Raw genomic sequence first — 21,312 nt, 5'->3', positions numbered from 1 at the left:
ACACCCCTTTTAGCAAAGGGGAAGTGAACCAACTTTGTTCATCTGAAAAGTCTATTTTTCTAGATTGATGCATTAATTAAATTGCATCCCAGGAGATTTATAAAAATTTTGCTACTTTTCCCTAGTCTGAAATACAAAATGAAATCATATTGAACAGCTATTTTCTTGTGAATAGAAACCCATTTATGTATTTTTATTTTTGGCCCTAGTTTTAGAAATGTTCTATACTGCATTATTATTAAAGAATCTTGTAAAACCATCTATTTAACCTAATGTTAGTAGCAGACTATTTTTTGTTAATAAGCTTTATACCATATGAATATATGCATATTTGTTTTTTTGTACAGATAAAATATATTCTAGTACAAATGCTAGAGTTCATATCTTCAGTTCCTGGATATGGCCTTTAAATCTACTTCAGGGTGTTTTTGTGTATATGGATGTAAATATATACAGTACAGTGCACACGCCTGTGTGTATGTATGTGTATATACATGTATAAAATACAGATGTGCAAACCTTGCCCCATAGCCAGGTCTCCCTTTCTTTGTGTGTTCTGTTTCTCCATGTTGCCCTGTGGACCCATATCTTGATGTTCCTTAGGAGTTTCAAATAGTGGGTCCCCGGCTATGTCATCATTGCTGCCTGTATTTTGTTGTTTAAGACCAGCTGAAATACAATGTTTACTATTTCATAAAGTTTGGTATATAGTGAATAGTAGCTGTATTTTTTTAAACCTTTTCTTGACCCATTTAGCAGCCAACTCTAAAGAAGAATCTGAGATTTTGACACAGACATTTCATAGGTAATGTTCCCAAAGTGTTTGGTTTTGTTTTTTCTTCTGAGCTGAACAGTAGAGCGTTGCAGGATTTCAGCTGAAAGCTCAGGGTGCCACAAGGTCTGTGTGCAAGCAGAGAGTGGTCGGGCTGGATGAGCTTTTCCCTGCAATTGGGGGAGATAGGATATGCTATTCTAATGAAAACCCAAATTAGCTGTTAGAAAACAGAGTTGATTCACTAGCTTCTTGTCAGGGCTACTAGCATTGACTTAAAAGCAGTTGCATATCTGCTTTCAATACGAGGTATAGTACGATAAGTTGCTGCTAAAGAATGGAGGAGGAAAATGATGTAATTTGAAGGGTAAAGCTATTGCAACAGTAGTTTATGAATCTCACATATTACAAAATCATAGCTTCTGCTGCATCTCCAATTTGGTGTGCACTAGAAATATCTGGGAAAACATCTTAAGGAGGAAATAATAGATCAATTTAATCTTTGCAAGTAAAGATACAGGCTGAAGTGTGAACATGGAACCTTGGAGCTGAGTTGCTTTTTATGTAGATGATGTTTTGTATATAACATGCATCAAATGAATATTCACAATCATTTTCACAAAAGCACCTTTTTTTCCTAAAACAGTTACAGTGCATAAGATTTTTCTAGTACCAGGTCATTTGCTTTCTATTGTTAAAGTGTTATTACCATTTTGTATGTTTGGGAAATGATGTCTGCATTCAGCAGTGATTGCTCTTTGACAAATGTTCAGTTAGTCACTTGATCTGATAAAATTAAGGGAAACTGAGCACAGAATTCTTTACTTTTGTACCTGTATGTTATTGCATCTTTGTGAGCAGTCTCTTAGGAAGGGATATAATGTGTTTTTTTATGTCTTGGAAAAATAAAGCTTACAGTTTATTTTTATTTCGACTTTTTTTAAACTTTTATTGGGCTGCAGTCAAAACCGTAATGTTTGTACTCCTTTGTTATTGCTTTTTTTAATAGTTAATATGTTAAACCACTGGACTCTCTTGTAATGTATTAATTTGTGAAAATAATTTTAAATGTGTACTGTTTGTCCATATGTGCAACTTACCATTGTGCAAACAATAAAACAATAATGCTGTGATCCTTGTAATACATATTTGCCTATTGGAAAGATCATTTCCTGCTGTTCTCCTGTGTTACAGGAGAAACAAAAACGTCATCAGCTAACATGTAGAATTGTTTTTCCTAGAATTTATATGGTGCAAAATTGTTCTTGCTGAAGTTGGGGCTGCCTTGATCTCTGGATTGAAAGGAGGGGGGTGAAGGATGGTATTGTGTTGTGGGTTTGTCTAGAATCTCTTCACAGTAAAACCTGGATCGTGCTGTAATGGAACACAGCACTAGGTATGGCTTTGTAAATTCGAAAGAAGTCTGAGCCTCCTGGGTACCTGTGGTCTGTTTCTTTTCACATTTCACATTAAGGCAATTGTTATGTCTTTAATTTAGCCTAAGTGAAAAAGTGATTATGTAATAGAATAATGACATGCTGGAGTACAAACTAAAGTCAAAATAGGATTTGAAATAATTATGTTTCCAGAATATTACTTGGGTGGTTGAATTTAGCCATGATTTTCAGGGATCATCATTGTATACACAGCTTCAATTTTTTTTTTTCCAATTTAAAGATATGTAATATAATTAGAGTGCAAACTACAAATACGTTCAAAGTGTGGCTTCTACAGGGCATATTTAGAAGCTGACCTGTACTTAAGCACCATGAAACTAAATCAAGTCTAGATTATTTTCTCTGTTAAAGAAAGAAAAATATATGCTGGAGGAAGGCTGAAGTCACATATGAAGGATTTGTCTCTGTCCTGACAAGTTGGCCAGCTAGATATTGCTTTCTCGCAGACGGGGAAGGAGGGGGTTGAAATAAGGTGGAGTTTGGTAGAATTTGTGCATCTTCCTCACCACAGGCCTCTGAAATCCAAATCCAGCTATACCCCTTCCACCTACATACTCATACCATAACTGCATTTTGAACCTTGATTGCTTTTACAGCATCATTTTTTTAAATGAAAATAAAATTCAGGAATAGAGATTTAGTGGCCTTTTGTTCCCTTTTTGACATCAGTGGTAATTCTTTGCTTTTTTTTCCCCAGTCCTATACTCATGTTAATAGTAGAAATAATCCAGGAAAAAAAAAAAAATCCAGAAATAATCCAATAAACAGGCTCTTGCCTGTTACTGGTTCTAATACCTGGAATGTCTCAGCAGAAGATATGAAGAAAGCACCTTGTAGGTTCTTGGTGAGAAATTAAGGGTAACTGCATAGAAAAATTCATCTGTACTGTAGAACATAAATGTCTTATGCTCTATAAAAGTTTGTTTCCCCAAAATTCTTATTCAAGTTTATACCAACAAAGAACTGGCTACGCACAAAAATTTCCAGCAAATTATATAGGTTTTGGACTAATTGCTGGGATTGTGCTGTCAGGCTGTTTCCCTCATCAGTCTCATTAAGTACCTCTCGACACTGTGGCTGGCATTTCCAGCCACTGATGGACGGTTAAAGCATGACAGTAGTGGATTTGTACAATTTCTCATGAAAATCAGCAGCTGGGCTTGGGGAGGGGAGCGACACTGCTCTGGGAGGCTGGGGTTACCCGCTGCCCCAGTGCCCGTGGAGCTGCAACCCAGCTGTAACACACAGTCTCCCACCCAACCAGACAGGCAGGTTGCTTAAATGGAGGATCATCCTGGTTTTGGCTGGGATAGAGTTAATTTTCTTCCTAGGAGCTGGTATAGTGCTGTGTTTTGGATGTGGGATGAAAATAATGTGCCTGTTTGGGGGGTTGGAGCAGCCACAGTGCCTGTTGTGGGGTTTGGAGTAGCTGCAATGCCTGTTGGTGTGTTTTCCCCTCTCTTCTCCCTGAGGGTGCGGCATAATACCAAGCAATGCTTGGTAGATTGGCCAGGGCCCAGCACAGCGTGGTAAGTTGTGCCTCTCTGGAATAGCCACAGCATTTTTTTTTTTTTCAGACATTCTATCACTTCATTAGGGTTCTGTAGTTGTTCTCGAGTAGAGTTCCAGACCATTGGAGGTGAGAACTTCTCTAGATACCTGTGCATATTCTCCCATGTCATGCCACCCGTGACTATCCTGCCTCGGGGCAGATGTCTGGCTGGTATTGTTAAACGGTTCTTTAACCTTAAACAAGTACAAGACCAGAAACACATGCTGGTTTGAGCATCCCAAGGGTATTCAAAATTCCCAAGAGTTATTGTAACTAACCTGGAGAAGAAAGGGAAGATGAAGGAAGGTGTCTCCTCCATACACTGGCTCTCTGAGGAGAAAAGGTAAAAAGTGTAATTATTAATAGTTTCTGATAGGTAGCTCCTGAAGGTGACGGCCATGCTGAATACAGATACCAAATTAGTCTCATGGCCAGTGTTTCATAAATATGAAAACAACTCTGAGAAGCAGCACAACAACTTTGAGCAAGTACCACAAGATTCTGACTAGCAATGATTAAACTGGTAAAATGAATGCTTATAATGAATTTGTTTTAACATGCTCTGGTCCAATCTGTCATTATCTCAACCCAAAGGGTGCCAAAAAGGACTGTTGTGGTTTAACCCAGCAAGTAGCCGTTTGCTCATCCCCCATCCTCCAGTGGGATGGGGGAGAGAATAAAAAAAAAAAAACACAACACCAAAGTTGTGGGTTGAGATAAAGACACTTTAATAGGACAGAAAAAAAAATTCAAAAAAACAATAATGATCATATACAACACAAGTGATGCACAGCACAATCGCTCACCACCCGCTGACTGATGCCCAGCCAGTTCCCGAGCCGTGGTGCCTCCCCGGCCAATTCCACCAAAACCTGGCAGGCCAGCGTGAGAAGCTGAACCGTCCTTGGCTGCTTATCAACAACTGAAAACATCAGTTACCAACGTTATTTTCATCCCAAATCCAAAACGGCACTGTACCAGCTAGTAGCAAGAGAGTTAACTCTGTCCCAGACGAAACCAGGACAAGGATGGAGGTGGTGAGGCGGGGGAGAGATAAGGGGATGTAGAGCACAAGGCTTCCTGCTGTGAACAGGACAGCTTGCTTCAATTCTGCTTGGCATCATTTCTTCTCAACTCAGTGTTGAATATTTATATGCTGGTATTTTTGTAGTCCCAGATCAACTGAATTTGTAATGTGATTTTTTTTGTATTGCTTGTATGTTCTGGTTAGTAAGTAGAAATAAGTGATGGCAGCAGTTTAATTTTCTAGGTGGGTGACATTTTTTACTCATGGGGGAAAAAATTATAAATTAACTCCATAACCAAAGGAATTAAAAAATAATTTTAAAAAAAAAGAAGGGATTCCTGTCAGGATTCCAACACCTCTGTTGGAGAATGCTGCTTTCGCCGGGTAGCAGGAGGCTGCCAGTTTCATGCTGCCACTACAAAGCCCTTGCAGCCATAGTTGCCATATGGTACGTCACCTTTTCTTTCCAGGTCATTCACATTTTCTTATACTTTTTTTTAAGGTAGTAGGATTTCGCTAAACTTCACCAATATTTGAATAATCCTTCTGACCCATTTGACTCCTGTTGTTAGGAGGTTTGTTACTTAACGCTTTTTTTACTCAGCTTCAAGAATTTAATCTTTATAAGCCATTGCTGCAGTTGAAGCACCACAATGAGGAGGTGAGTATGCTACATGTTAACTTTAGCTTTAACTTTTCCAAAGAACGGTTTGCTTTTTGGTTTTTTCCCCCTCTTAGAAGTAGGGCAGTTTTAGCTTATTATGAACAGGATATGATTATGTTTAGAAATTTCTGCAAAATTCTAGAAAAGCTTCTGTGTTGATTTTGGGGTATAAGATCTACCCCTACCAGGATATCAGGTTAATTCTGCTGAACACTGGCATGGAAAACGTGGAATACATACTCCTGTCCTAAACAGGTCAATAGCCAAGCAGCTGAAAGATATTTTGTTTGTTCAACTAATGTCTCTCAAACTGATGGATTTCCCTCTTTTTCTTTTTCCCCCTCTTTAATGCAGGTGTCACTCTACGGCATGTGTTTGGGCAACAGCAGAAGAGCAGCTTTCTAGAACGTCATGTAATTGCTTCCAAAATCCGATTCTGATTAGAGTCTGGTATATACCTCTCAGGCAAGAAATTGCTTGCTGGCTCTGTGTATTTAATGTGGCACGTTGTGGTAATAGGATATGCTTCAGAGGTGATGATCCCAGTCACAAAAGCAAGCTAGGATGGTGAGGTTTTGATTAGACGCTACGGTGTAGTAAAAAAGGAAAGAAACACAGACTTGACAAATATTCAAAATCAAACTATTTATTATATGAAACTTAAAATTCTGAAAAATACCACGTACTCTTAATAAGAGAAGTGGTGGGTAAGTTCTCATGGGGGGGAAAAAATGTGACTGGCAGCTTGAGTATGCTTTCAGTTGGGTGAAACCTTGGGAGGGAAAAATATGCACAAACTATGTACAGTTGAGTTGCTAAAGCTCACCTATTAAATCCATGGTTAGGTATCTAAGTAGGAGCTACTCTAAACTGAAAAAACCCCACCAAAACCCTTTAATCCTGTTAACAGTGCTGGTGTTTCTTGGCTGTTTGGACCACCTTTATTTCTTTACCGACATACACATAAAGAAATTGAACTTTGGGCATAAACACTTTTGCTGCTGTTGTATCCAGGTAAGGTACATGTGATAGAGGAGTCCTTACTGAAAGTCCTTTGAGAGTCCACCTTTCAAAAAAAGGCTTGGAATGGGTGCAAGGGCAGTGAGCAGTTAAGCCAGCACTGCCTGTCCTTAGTAGCATGGGGACATCTCCCCATCTCTGCTGGAGATGGGTGGAGGAGTGATGGTGAGCACGCCTGTATCTCACCAGCGTGTGCTGCCTTTGCTCTTTCACGCAGCTGGGCTTGGCACAGCTCTCCGGCGCGTTGCCTCCTTTACCCGTAGCAGCAGCGCCGATGGCAGCTACGGTGGTTCTGATTTAGCATCGGGTCAGGCAAAGTGAACCGACAGAAGCGATGGCAAGAGGAACGCGCTAGCCTTCATGCCGGGGAAATGAGTCTTACCAATGCACATGCCAGTTTCACATAGGAATTTTTTTTTTTTACCTTTTATTTTGCCTGCTGACTAAGGGAACTGGTGGCCCTCTGAAGGAGCTCACTGCAGCTAGCGTTGCCATTGCTTACCCCCACGGTAGCAGCGCAATGCTTAAACTACAAGCACAGCTTTCAGCGAGCAGCCAGGTGTTCACATACACCTCCAGCAGCCAAACCAGAGGCAAGCCTTAACCCTGGGGAGGGCAGGACCTGCGCTGGCCGTTCCTAAGCTTATGCAGTACAGACCCACAAGGGCGAAGCTCCTACTTGATCCCGCAGTAGCAAAGTGAAGTTGATGTTGAGCTCTGCTCTGAGAGTAAAGAGGGAAAGCTTTTAATGTTGTTTATGTTGGCTTTGGGCATGGTAATGTGCTGTCAGTGCCAAGAGCAACCTCCTATGTGCGTCCGAGGTGGGCAGAAGTGGCTGGAACCGCGGGGAGACGGTGGCAGCTCGTGCAGGTTGCCCTGCGCAGAGCAAGAATCGCTGTGATGAAGGTATAGACCTAACGCAAATGCCTATTAGCTTAAACGTATACTTTATTAGTAACTATATTTAGCTAGACATGCTTTTCTGAGTAATTTGTCACTTTACACTCGAGAAGCGTCACCTTCCTCATCGCCTCCCTGTGCATTTTATTTCTAGCGCCGCAGCAGCCGGTACAACTGTTACTTGGTCACGGTGATACCCGCGCTGTACGGTAATGGGGTTTGCCAGACTTCAGAGCTGCCGAGAAGTACCAGGGCAAAAAGGGGTACTTGGGTAAGATCATGGGCTCAGGCAGATGGATGGTGATAGCATTCCAGCAGCGACAGAAATAGTAATGTTAAAAACCAGACACCATTGCGGGGTGGTGGATGTATCGTTTAAAGTTGGCCCTGAGATTGGGTGGGGGGGCAGTGGAAAACCAAAGCCTCATCGCTAGATTAATATAATCTTGAAGGTAAGTTGTATTTGATCTATATTGTTGATGACAAGTAAAATCTCAATGATGCAAGCAGATACAGTCGTCTTTGCTTCTTTTGTAAGTACTATAAAAAAGTCCCTATCTAGAAAACACTCTCATATTGTTAATTTTCTGCACCAAGTTGCTGCTGCTTCATCTGCACTAATACGTATGTAAAATCCAAACCTGCAAATTACTTTGTAGTTTAAGTTCCGTTGAACCATACCAACAGGAGGAGCACTCTTTTCCTGTCTGGAGCTCATTAATCTTACAGTACAGGCAGCAAACTGGGCCACAGCTGCATAGCGATGCTGCTTTCACTATATTGTGCCTAAATCCTTGTCTTGCGCTATGGCATTAGGAGGTAAGCAGCACTGAAATTCTGTTTTGAAATTATCCTTTGTTCTCTTCCTGCATTTGATAAAATGCTCGTGTTTTATGCTCTGCGTGGCATAAACTGGAATGTGAATGTGGAAAATTCCTATACTTTGGAGTTTTTATTTTTTTAATTGAAATAACTTTATAATAATGATGCCTTGTCAAATTGGCCTGTCTCACTGGGAAGGCATGTGGGAAGATCGATTTAGTCCACAAGAAGTAATTCTTCCTCTCTTTTTGTCTGAGAGGAGGGAAAAAAATCGCTAAAATTCTTTCCTTTTTGCTAGTGGCTGGAGTGGTTGGTTAGAACAGAAATAATAATTCAGTTAGGAAATGACACCCCTTTCAATTTGAAGATGTACACATCTGCTTTGTGTCCAAGCTTTTATATATTGTAGCAGCAATCTGTTGTGTCTGCAGTCAGGTGGGAGCTCCAAAAATCAATGTACTAAGACTCGTGGGAGAAGAGCATGACAGCTGTCTTGATCACGGCCGAGCAGTCGGACAGTGCTAACAAACTCCCTAAAGCCCCGGTCCGACGGGGCTCAGTGTTGAAACTGGGGAATAGTTTCTGAGAAACAGCCCTCGTGAATTCGGAGGGAGATGCCCCCCAGCACTAACGGATACTCTTACCCGGTCACCTCCCTTCAGCCCGCACCCCGGAAGCCCGTTATCGAGGCAGCGGTGCATTTTGGAGCCCGACGCGCGGTCCGGGAGGCGTCTGCATTGGCCGTGATAATGCGGTGCCGGCGCCGATGCCTGCGTCACTGCTGCGTACGCCGAGGCAGCGAGCGCTGGCAGCGGGAGCCGAGCTTCGCGTATCGATGTGCTTAGTGCCGGTGCAGCCGCTGCAGATTCACAGCCCAGCCCTTCAGGAGTGACTTCGTATCATTTCATTCAAAGTTATTTTTACAGTCCTTGGATTCTTTCTGTGAGTTGTTGTGGATTTTTTTTTTCCCCTTGGGTCATCTTGTTCTAATTATTTTCCAGGAAATGAGAGCCAATAAAAGAAAGCCTTTCTGTTATGAATACACGTGTATTTTAAAATGTAGATATTAAATATGTTAAATGTAGATGTTAAATGTGAAATAAAAACCAGTCCACCTTACGCACGTAATACCACAATCGGAGTAGCAGTTTGGGCTTTGAAATATACGGATGTTGTTTAAATAATACTTACCATAGCTACAGCTACACTAGTGTAAAAGATAGCTGATAACCAGGGCAGGAAGAAAAGGAAACCCCACTAAGTTAAGCTCATATATTCTGGTAACTAACCTCACTTTGGCAATTACAGTAGTACGACCCGTCAGGAAGAACTGCACTCTTGCTTGCAACAGTTCTCCGTATAAAAACCGTAGCGTGTTTAAACGATGGCGTTTTAGCAACGCTGCCCTTCCCACTAACTTCACACGGGGGCAGCACGGCATTGCTTTATCAGCAGGGAAATGCGCTTTTACCTGGGAAGCGACTTTGCCAAGGTAAACGGACAAGAGGCGGGGATTTCTGACTCCAAGGTGATTTGTTTATAGGTTTAAAAAAACCCAAACAACAAAACAAACAGTTATTTAAATAACTAAACCCCTACATACCCGGCTTGGTTTTCAGATAGGAGTTGATTCCATTATTTTATATTACCAGGAAGAGGAATCTCTACCGATGAAGTGTTAAGCTGCAATATGTAAGTGTACAAACTGCAATAAAACCCGCCTCTTGCGGTGAGCATGGCCTGGCTTTTACACGCCGAGTGATCTAAATGATAGTGCTGTGATGATGAATTCTAGCTTTTCGCTGGGAAAAGGAGGGAGAAGACTTCAGTTATGAGTTCTAACTTGCAATCCTGATTTACAATGTTGTGGACACAACTGCAGAGCCAAAGTAATTCCTGAATCCAGATTTTTCAGGTTTCTGGTGGGGTTTCAAAATTGTTTAAAAGTAATGATGTAATGGTAGATACACTAGCTAAATATAATAAGAAAGGCACATAAATGCCTGCTTGGCATCCAGGGCTGGGCAATGAAAAGCAGGTAATCTCACTTGTACCCAAGTAGATAAAATCCATTTGCTGTTGACTAGGCTACCACGAAGGAAGCCGAATATCCCAAAGGCAAAGAGAAGACAGCATCCATCCACCATCTAAAGTTTATCTCCAATGGGTCGAGAGGAAAAAGAGGCAGGAGTTGCTTTCAGTTTTGTGGCTCTCTTACCGTCAATGGAACGTGGCAAGTTGCAGAGCATGGGTTGGAAATAAGATAGGGAAAGCAAAGCATCCGTTAACGGCAAGGGACGTTACACACCCACAGAAGCCCACGGCAGCTGGGAGAATCGCATCGTGGGGTTTTCCTTTTCCTAGCTCTAAAGAGGGTCCAGCCAGAACAGATACAGAATAGGGTGACGGGTCTGTGTTCCTGCTTTATCTTGGAGAATTTGTAAGATGGACACCCAAAGGGGAGGGAGAGGGACTGTTGTTTCTTACTTACTATTCTTCCAGTTTCCTCTAATTTGCCCTCTCTCTTCTTTTCTTCCTGTCCAACGCACGCTGGCACAGCCAGCCCTGACAAATGTTTGTGGTACCTGACCGTGACCAGTCCAGCAGCTCAGACTCCAGGTGAGGTGTCCTTGGTTGAACTGGGAGTTACTAAGGATGAAAGACATGCTTTTGTGTTGTCCCTCTTTTCATGCCTTTCCTATTTCTGATGTCGTTTTTTGTAGTAGCACCATTTGTATTTGCAAGGAGCTTTAGCAAATGAGGCCTGCAAACCTAAGGAAAGCAAAGCACCATGCTGAAGGCACACAAATACTTTTGAAAAATTCCCATCTGTAGAGGAACTGTAGTAGTAGAACAGCAAAAATGCCGTTGTTATAATAAGGAGAACATCTCTCAATGCAGCGACTGAATGAATTTACAAGGTAAGATGATACCGGTCTTACACAGTCATTTACGCATACAGTGGCGATTATCCCGCAGCAGCTTTGCCTGCAAGGATCAGCATCCTGGTCCAGCACCAGGAGCTGTGTCACAGCTCCGTGCCTGGGCACGCAGGTGTGCGGGTATCGCTCTCGCACGGCCGGTGCGACGGCTGGATGCTGGGTCCTATAAGAACTGTAATGTGCTGTAAATGTACTTATCCCCTCCGCCGCTGCACAGGCAGTTTGCTTTTCAGAGTGTTAAAAATTATATGGAAAATGCACTTTATCAGTTTCAGACAACTAACAAAAGTAATTTTAAATCTTATTGTCCCTGCTCAAAGTGAGAAGATTTTTCAGGAATCACAGAACAGCATATGAGTTGAGTTCTTCAAATGACTGAAATAAAGCATTTTGCTTGCTTTCCTGCGATCATGCATTGGCTTGAGAAGGGCAAAGAACACTTCTACTGACCCAAAAGCCTCAGAAAACTACACCTGGTAGTAGTAGTAGTAAAAATTCAGAAACTTCTAGGGAAAAAAAAAAATAAACCAAAGTTGAAGCAGATAGATAGTAGAGATTTATAGGCTATGTGATCATTACTGAATATCTTTGGGTTTTAAAAATCTTTGCCCACTCTAACATATATACGATGTTTCATTTATGTTTAAAACCTACAAGATGTTCAGCTGGATGGGACCCACTGAGTGTGGTGTCCTATGGGATCTGGGGCCTTAGTGATGGGTTTAGTTTGCTTTGCAATCGATTGAGCCAATGTTATGAGATTGCTGGACACTAGAAAAGTGAGAGAGAAAGCTGCAAAGTAGAAAAAACTGTTGCTATACTTATGTCTTTTTGCATTATGTATTTTGGTTTTGGGGTTTTTGTGTGCTTTAAACTTTAAGTCACACGAATATTACCTGATCAGCTTGTCAAGACAGCTAGAAAAAAAAATCTGTGCTAATTAGTCTATTGCTAAATATGTTGTAAAGAACTTTGCAAAGTGCCAAATGTTTTAAGTTTTACAAAAGCATAATGAGGTGTGCTATTATCTCTGGTTTTACCCAGACAAGTTGAGACAAATTCTGAGCTTGAATATATAAAGTACCTGTTACAGACAATCTCTGCAAGGGATCTGGTGCTGGTGTTTTACTGTGATCAAGGCTCCTTAGTAGGAATACATATGGGCTAGATAGGGAAAAAGTAGACTATCTGCTAGTAGTCTGTAATTGCTCTTGAAAGAGATCCACCTGACTGAGCGTCAGTGGAACCGCCAACTCGAAGGATGGGGCTGGGAGAATATTTTGCTTGCCACGTATAAAAGAATCAAGAAGCTGCTTTTCTTATTATGAAAATGTCCAATCCTGATTTAAGGAAAATGGTCTTGTAGGAAGAGTCTGTGAATGTAGGCATTTAACAGCTGCCGTGCTGTCACTCGGGGCTGACAGATGCCCCGACAGGTCAGTGATGGAGCTCATGGTTTTAAATCCTTCCTCAGATGATCCCCTTCCTTCGCTGTGCCTCGACGCTGACCCACAGCACAGTGTTCTCTTGGGACATGGGTGCTCTGGGCGAGGTGGGCCGATTGTATGAAATCCGTCGTCGGTCACGACCGTCCATGGGGTGCTCCTCACCCCAAACCGAACATGCTAGAGCTGACAGCTCTGGGAAGCTGCTAATCAGGTTTTGAGATGGAGCATCTCAAACTCCACCAGTCAAATCCCTGCAAGTTTCTTCTCGTTCATCCAGCTGGGTTGATACGGATGATGCAGAACCTGTTGCGCTGCAATCCCACTTTTCATCTTGATAACTACTAGCTTTTCCACAGGTTGGCTGCTCCTGGTTACTAATCCTTTCCGAGGTAAGGCGGGAGATGTGTGGGAACCACCTCTGCACCCTGCCCTTGCAGTGGCGCGGCTCTGGCTGAGCTTCCAGAGGGACGTGGCTGGGAAATAACTCGCTGGGAGCAGCAGCAGCAGCGAAGCCGAGGGGACAAAATGCAATTACCTGGGCTGTAACTTGACCAGAATCTGCTGGCCCAGACTAATACCTCTGTGAAAGCCTGCAGCTGTCTAAGGGCGGCTGAAAAGAGAACAAAAGAGGGTGATGAAAATGGAGAGGGAAGGTCGAGTGTGTTAGGAAGAAAAGCTTGAAGAATGAGAGAAATAAACGTTACTTTGCAGTCGCCTTCCTTGCAGGGAAAGGGCTTGGCAGCAGGATTTCAAAACAGGGCCAGTTACCAGAGCTACCCTGTCGCTGCCTTTTTATGAAAAGAAGCATTTTTCACTTGATCGGACGCGTTGTTAGGCAGATGTTTTGGTTGGTAAGACGTAAGCCGACTTTTAGGGAGAAAGGGCAGAAACACGCTTTCCCGACCGTTCAGCAGCTCGGACGTGCTGGAGGGAGCGTCCTCGCGCCTGGCCCGGCGCTGCCGCTGCCTTTTAGCCGGTTGGGAGGCGAACGCGGCAGCTTTGCCGGCGGCGGAGGACCGGCTCCGCTGGCGGCGGGGAGCACGCCCGCCTCCGACGGTCACGGCGGGCTCCGGTGCAGACCCCCCCACCGTCCCCGGCGGCAGGCAGTAGGCGCGGGCCGCCCCGTCGGGCGGGGGCGGGGCGGGCGCATGCGCGCGGGGCGCACCCGCGGCCTATAAGGGCGGGGCGCGACGACCCCCCACCCACCCACCCTTCCAGTGGCGGTGCCGGGCGCGGCGCTGGACGGGGCGCACCGCGGCGGCGGCGGGTCGGCGACCCCCGGGCGGGCGGAGGGTTGCAGCCGCACCCGCCTACCTTCGCCTATGGGTGCGGCGCCGGGCGCGGGCCGGGCTGTCGCGGCGCGGCGGCGGGGCGGGAGTAGCGAGTAGCGGCGCCGCCCGGCCGGTCCTTCCCGGCGGCGGCGGCTCCGCACCCCGCGGGCCGGCCCCGGGCATGCGGCGGCGGCAGGACCCGCGGAGAGACTCCCCGCAGCGCGGCGGCTGCATGCCCCGGGGGGCCGGGCGGCGCTGCCCCGGCGCGGGGGGGCTCTGACCGACCGGCCGCCCGCCCGCCGCCCCCTCGGCGGCGCCATGCCGGGCGGGCGGTGCTGGCTGCTGCTGGCGGCGCTGGGCTGGCTGCTGCCGGCGGGGGCCGCAGCCAGCGGCGAGTACTGCCACGGCTGGCTGGACGGGCAGGGCGGCTGGCGGGACGGCTTCCAGTGCCCCGAGCGCTTCGATGGCGGCGACGCCACCATCTGCTGCGGCAGCTGCGCCCTCCGGTACTGCTGCTCCAGCGCCGAGGCCCGCCTCGACCAGGGTGCCTGCGACAACGACCGGCGGCAGGGCGGCGGCGAGCCGGGCCGCCCCGGCAAGGACGGCCCCGACGGCGCGGCAGGTGAGAAGGCCCCGGCCCGGCCCCGGCGGTCCCCCGCGGCTCGGTGGCTCCGGGGGAGCCGCCGCGGGTTTTGCGGCGAACTTCTTACCCGCTCCTTCCCCTTGTCGCCGGTTCCCTCCACCGACCGATTGTGGGGCCAGCCAAGGCCTTCTGCAGCTGTTAAAAGGGGAAAAGGACCCAGGCGTAGATACTTCTTTTTTTACTCCTTGTTACTTGAAAGTCCAGCCCTCTCTTCTTTAACAGTAGGTGACACCGCTTTCCGACAGCTTTGGACACGCAGTCTGTGTGCACGGCTCTGCCACCGCTCCGAGTTTGGCTCCTCAGCCCCGTTTGTGCTCCCAGTGAAAAAGGGAAGGAGGGAAAAAAAAAAAAAAGCAGCCCATACGAGCGGAACAAAAAAAGTAACAAGACATTTCAGAATGACTCTGGCCGGTCCCTGCTCTAACTGTACACGTTCTTCCAGCTCAGATACCCCTGCTTAGAACTGGTTTTTACAAGATTGAATGTCAAGGATAAACTCGAGTCTTTCTACTGCTGCTTAAAAAAAAGCCTCGGTGGCTTCCCAGCACCCTTGCTGCCATCCCCACATGCTGAACGCACCAGAAGTAGCCTGAAGTGGTGTTATAATTAGGATGGATTTACTCTGCGAAAACTCGCGGGTTACAGTCTGTAGCAAGTGCATGCACCTGCTCAAGAGCTACCACGCGCAGAAGCAGAGACAATTTTTTTGCAAGCCTTTCATTTAAAAAGGTCAGAAACCATGGAAGAAATAGGAGAAATGTGGCCTTTTGTTTATAACTTTCTCCATGTAATCAGCTGTCCAAGGAGGTATCCGGACTGGAGCGGGCAGATAACCCCCTTTTGTGGTTCTGAGAGCAAGATGGGTTTCTTTAACAGTTAATTTTCTTAATTAATATTTATAGCTCAGTAGGTTTGGGAGCTGTGGCCCTGCACTGGCACTGGTTAACTTGCAGGAGGGGCAGCTGCTGTGCCAGGGCACGTCGGTGGCAGCAGCTGTGTTAGTGCGGGTCAGGCAGGGCTCCACGTCTGCCCTGCCTGCATCTTGGGGCTGCTGCGTTTTGGTGGAAATGATGAAGCCAGGTGTGTTGTTGGGAACGTTCACGAGTGCTGAAGGGAGACACCTTCCCCGTGTTATTCACAGATACATCCGTGCAGATTTGTTACCAAGGCAGAGAAAATGGCTTTTTCCCCGGGAGTGCGGAGCATCCGGAGCCCAGGTCCTTCCAAGGATGGTGTTCGCCATCTGCCTTGTTGGGCTCCCGACCCCACCGCTGAAGCATCACCCATACTTTCTGCTCCCACGCCTCGCCCACCCTCACTCCTCCTGCCCTGATGACCCTTCCTGAAGCCTTTCAAAGGGTGATGCTGCCCCTCTGCTGGTAGTGAAGTTTTGGAGCATGGTCCTGTTGCCTCACCGCCTGCCCCATGCCTTCTCCCTAAAGACAGAGCTGAAGCGCAGAGCATCTGGACACTCATCCTGGGGGCTGTGGGGTGGCAGAGCCCCTGCATCTGCTGCCCGAGTGCTGCCTTCCTGTCCCCCTGCCCCAGGGGCGGCAGCAGCTGGAGAGGGGTGGCGATGGGGAGGGGTGCGATGCAGCGCCGGGGTTTGACCACCCCCTGCTCCCGAGCCCTGAGCAGGGCTCCTGCCCCCAGCGTGTCTCCCTACGGCACTGTTCAAAGCCAGCATTCTCTCGCCTGATTTTTCTAGCTGGGTGTATTGGAGACAAGATATGATGAGATGTGGAGCGGTGGTTGATGTGGACTAGACAATGGGAGCGAGCTGTTCTCCTTCAAGGTGTGAGCTGTGGGCTTGCCTCCCTGCTAATAACTTAAAGATGCTTTTGAAAATTCCGGCCATGGGTTCTCACAGCCCTTTTCATCTTCCCTGTGTAAAATGCTCGGCTGCACACGCAGCTTTTAGTGCTCACCCTGCGTTGACCTGTGCTGGGGGGGAGGTGAGCTCAGCTGGGGTGAGGGAGGACCTTCTGCCAGAGCTGTTGAGGTTTGTCCATCGCCCCCAGTGATGATGTTTTCCTTGCTGTTGCAGTGCCCATCTACGTGCCATTCCTTATCGTTGGATCTGTATTTGTCGCCTTCATCATCTTGGGGTCGCTGGTGGCGGCTTGCTGCTGCAGATGCCTGCGTCCCAAGCAGGAGCCCCAGCAGAGCAGAGCCCCCGGGGGCACCCGCCTGATGGAGACGATCCCCATGATCCCAAGTGCCAGCACCTCCCGGGGCTCCTCCTCCCGCCAGTCGAGCACTGCTGCCAGCTCCAGCTCCAGCGCCAACTCGGGGGCCAGACCCCCCCCGACCAGGTCCCAGACCAACTGCTGTTTGCCAGAAGGGACCATGAATAACGTTTATGTCAACATGCCGACGAACTTCTCGGTGCTGAACTGCCAGCAGGCTACCCAGATCGTGCCGCACCAGGGGCAGTACCTGCACCCCCAGTACGTGGGCTACACTGTGCAGCACGACTCGATGCCGCTGACCCCGGTGCCCCCCTTCCTCGACGGTCTGCAGAGCGGCTACAGGCAGATCCAGTCTCCCTACCCGCACGCCAACAGCGAACAGAAGATGTACCCAGCTGTGACTGTCTAGTGCTGACGCCTTCCTCCCCCTCCCACCCCGGCAGATTTTAATATCTAAACTGAACAGAGGAGGAATACTTCATCGGAATGAAGCTCCCAGAACATCACTTGTAAATAATTTTGAAAGGCTCATGCATGTCAGACAGTGTTTATAAACCATTTATTTTCATCGGGGTCCGTTGCCAGAAACTGTAGGATGATACCTCTGAATTAACGTTGCCAGATACGCTCTCATTCCAGCGCATGATTTACAGCGGCAAAGGATTACGCTGCAAATGCATATGCATTTCAGATCACTGTACTTGAGAGATAAATGCCGGAGCCATTAAGTTCCCTTCAGGTATGACATGGTCAGAAGTATTTGCCTAATTAATTTGTAGAAAGAGTTTTGTTACACTGTACAAGACCGCAGTACTTAAGAAACCTCTTTTCTCCTCTCCCAGCTCCTTAATGACATTTCCCGTTGCTTTACAGACAATCACAAGTGAGCGCCGAACAGTGCAATCCCTGCGTGCTGGGTGCTGGTACCAGCCCCCGTGGTTTCTTATGCGCCCCTGGTTCGGGGTGAAATGCCACGAAAGGCTTACGTCTTGCAAAGACCAATATTCTCTGTCCCTGGTATTTATGTAGGAATTAGAAGAGTGGGAAGTATTCGGCTCTTCCTTCCAGTGCACTTGAAACCCTTCTCGATTTGGTTTTGCCTCAAGATCAGGACCCAGTAGTGGTTTGCACAGACTTTGTTTATCTTTGTGAACTTTTTACTAAAAACAGGGTACAAGGTACTTGCTGTTCCTGATGCTCAGCAAAGCTTTTGCTACAGCTAGCAGCATCTGAGCTGAAACTGCCTTTGCAGAGAAAGGTCGGACTGTGACCCCAAACACGCCTGGTTTAACCTCACTTCCCATGAAACAGTAAACCCCTGTGAATGCGTGTGAAGTTGTCAGACCCAAACCCTGCTTGCGATCAAGTCTGACCGTAGGAAAACGGGCTTCGTCCCCCTGCCAGCCTGCGCCGAGTCCCCAGCCCTGCTCCCTGGGGGTCACGCGAAGCCAGATTGGGGCATGGCGGGGCTGGTGGCGCTTTGAAACCCATCCCCTTTTCTTCTTTGCCCGTGCGGCGAAGGAGTAGGAAGGCCCAGCTGCGTTTCAAGACAAGGCAAAAGGCCCAACCAAAGGATGAAGGTGCTTGCAGCTCCCTGAGAAGCCACGGGGGCCGGGGAGGAGGCGTGACGCGGAGGGGGGACATTTGCACCGGAGCTGCTGGTTCTGTCTTGCTTTGCTTCGTCGGGGGCAAAGTACCTCTCCGGGCTGAGGAGGCAAAACTGGGAATAATCAGACCGTGCTAATTGTGATGTATCACCCTGGATGCAACAAACCAAACTTTAATTTTGTCTTTTAAAAAAACATAGTCTCTGCATTTCCATCCATTTATTCTTCAGCTGAAATACCACAACGGAGGACTGAGGGTATGTGCCAAAACAGAGCAATTACTGTACCCAGACCAGAGCCCGTAACAGGTTTCTTATTGCCTGATACTGCATCAGTATGTAGCAATAACTGTTTTTTCTACGGCTATTTTTAAATTACGCCTATGTGTGGAAGCGTTGCCGAACGCCATGGTTTACTCGTGAATGTGCCACACAAGTGGTCTGCAGCGGGCAGAAATGGATTGACCGCTGGCATACGAAAACGAAGAGGTGATTTATCCCAGATCTGCTGTTCCTGGCTGCCATCAACCCCTTTCAGTGCGTAGGACCTGGACAGAAGGATTGGCTTACGAGACCCATCTTTCCTGCTGGGCTGGGCGGCTTCGGCAGCGAGCGGCTGCTGGAGATGTTGGGTGGCTGCCCTGCCCTGCCCTGCCCTGCCCGCACAGCTCGGTGCTCGGGGGGGATCTTCAAAGGCGGTCGGTGCACCAGAGCTGGGTGCTGCCAGGCTTTTGAAGGACGCAGCGTGTGCTCGGGTCTCAGGGGGCTTTAGGATTCTACCTGCCCAGGTTGCAGCTTGGTCACGCTGACCTTCCAAAGCTGAGCTGGCGTCAGGCTCGGGGGCTCGATGCCTTCAGCTGCTGGTGGCTTCGGCAGGAACTGGAAGTGCTTAGCCCCAGGTGAGACCCAGCCCGTTACTGCGTGGCCAGAACCCAAGCCCGTCGATGCCTTCGTGGTCTTTCTCAGCTGTGAACCAAGCCAGCTCTCGCCCCCCGCCAGCACACACTGCCTGCCTTGCATGTGCCCTGGCGAGGACACCTCCTCTGGCCTATGACATTCAGGTGAATCTCTTTGTATATTGTTTACTTGTTTAAAAAAAAAAAGAATAAGTTAAAATTAAGTCTGTAGAAAATTAATTTACAACTGAGGGTGGAGAAACCCAAGTTGTAATAAAAGGACGTTTGTGAGATGTGGTGAGGTTTTTTTTATGTCATGTACAATAATGTAAAACCAATGTTACCATTTGATATAGCTTTTAAATCTCTGAAAGGGCACTTGCTTTAAAGTGTTTCTTACAAATGAAGAAAAAAATCCCCCTTTGTTTCTTAATAAATACTTTATGGTGTGACTTTGTTTTTATTTGCTTTGTTACACTTTTTTTTTCTTCAGTTATCGCTTTACTTTCCTTGGTCTGCAAGAGCACACCTGACCAGCCCAGTTCTCCAGCCCCTGGCAAAAAGCAAAGTTAGGTTTTTGGCTGTGATTTTTAAAGAATAACAGTAGAAACAACAACTTGCATGGCCGAATGCTGTGCCCTGGTGGGGAATATTTGAAGGAGTGAAGTGGGAACAGGGAGAGGGCAACTGAGCATTAGGTGAGCTGGGGACACCTCATGTCCTGGTGGCTGCAGGGATGGTTTGGGAGCAGCAGTGGGAGCGGGATGGGCAGAGCCCATGGCTCCATCAGGCTCCCCCTTTCCAAATAATGACAAATACTCTGCAGTAAATGGTGTTTTCAGAGCATTTTGGTTTCAGCTGGGTTCATGGTTACCAGCTAAGCATTTTGAGCATGTAACTCCTGATAAGTGGCCGTGCTGTTCCCACCTCCCTCCACACGGGCACCCTTTGCACTGGAGCAAACTCCATTCTCTAAGTGAGACAAAAAACAACCTCCCCGTTGTGCCAGGGGACATAACTCAGTCTGGGACGAGGCCACTTCGCTTTCCTGGTGTTTGCTCTCTCCTGCCGCTGGTGATGCCGGCACTGGCGCTGCCGCCGCTGTGCTGAAGGCCAAGGAGGTGGGTGACTGGGGGAGCAAAAAGGGCAGGGGTAGAGGCCCTTGTCGGATCCACGTGTCTATGACTCGGATAAATAGGAAAGAACAGTCTGGGAAAAACGTAGCTGTGGTCAGTCTGTACATAGCGCGGCCTAAAGAGCCAGGACTTCCTGGCATCCAGGAGAGGCGAAGGAGCAGGGCTGCAAGTAGAGAGCTGGCAGGGAAGAGGGAGGTCAGCCATGACTTACAGCAGATGTGCTGAGGTGATGAGCACTTCACAGCAGGAGAGGCCAACAATGTGTGTCAAAACTTTTTTTCGTATTTTTATATTATTTATTTTTCCTTTCCCTTTGCAGTTTTTTTCCACTGGTCGTGAGGGGTAGGGTTTTTCATGCTGCACGTGGCGACTACGGCTGGCATGGAGAAAGAGAGCGTGGAAACTGTTGCTGATAAACTGCGCAAGCATAAGTGGTGCCTAGGAAAGATGCATTTATTTACTTTTTATAAGTTACAGTGCTAGTTGAGACCAGGGTCTATTTGGTTGCAACTCAGAAGGAATAGTCCCAGGTGTAATACAGTAACTGGAAAACCCCGGCGCAGTGCCGCTGCGTAGCACCACGCCATGGCAGCCCAGGGATGGGCTCGGACCACAGACCAGAGTGGGCACCATGGATCTCGGGTCCTACCGATGAACGTGCGTCTGTTCCATAGGAGAGCCGGTCTTCCCCTCTTCTTTACAATGCAAGAGCCTAAAATCTGAGGATTAAAAAACCACAGCCACACTTCCAAACCTGCTGCGTGACCCGTAAACACATTTTTAGCCTCATACGGCTGTAAGAAGCGATGGAAACACTCCTGCAGTCGCTTCAGCCACCCCGCAGCCCTGGCCGCGAGCTCCCTGTGGGCTGGCCCTGGTGGGTCAGGCAGCCCGGTGTGGGGCGACTCACGGCTCAGGAAACGCGCCCCGCGAGGCCGTACGCCTTTTCGCTTGCTCAGGTTCA

At 47.4% G+C, this 21,312-nt stretch overlaps 1 protein-coding gene across 1 annotated transcript; it reads left to right on the top strand.

The window, feature by feature from the left end:
* Positions 1-14,048: 14,048 nt before the first annotated feature.
* On the top strand, positions 14,049-17,119 carry SHISA2 (shisa family member 2; the record flags this gene model as incomplete). The annotated part of the gene is made up of 2 exons (XM_082002820.1): positions 14,049-14,497; positions 16,566-17,119. The coding sequence occupies exons 1-2, from the start codon at positions 14,194-14,196 to the stop codon at positions 17,117-17,119; spliced, it is 858 nt and encodes a 285-aa protein (XP_081858946.1). The 5' UTR covers positions 14,049-14,193.
* Positions 17,120-21,312: the final 4,193 nt, after the last annotated feature.

This window comes from Phaethon aethereus (genome assembly GCF_964289735.1).
Source record: "Phaethon aethereus genome assembly, chromosome: 1".
NCBI classification, from domain to species: domain Eukaryota; kingdom Metazoa; phylum Chordata; class Aves; order Phaethontiformes; family Phaethontidae; genus Phaethon; species Phaethon aethereus.
The sequence above is the reverse complement of the archived record's forward strand: the minus strand, read 5'-3'. Positions and strand labels throughout refer to the sequence as shown.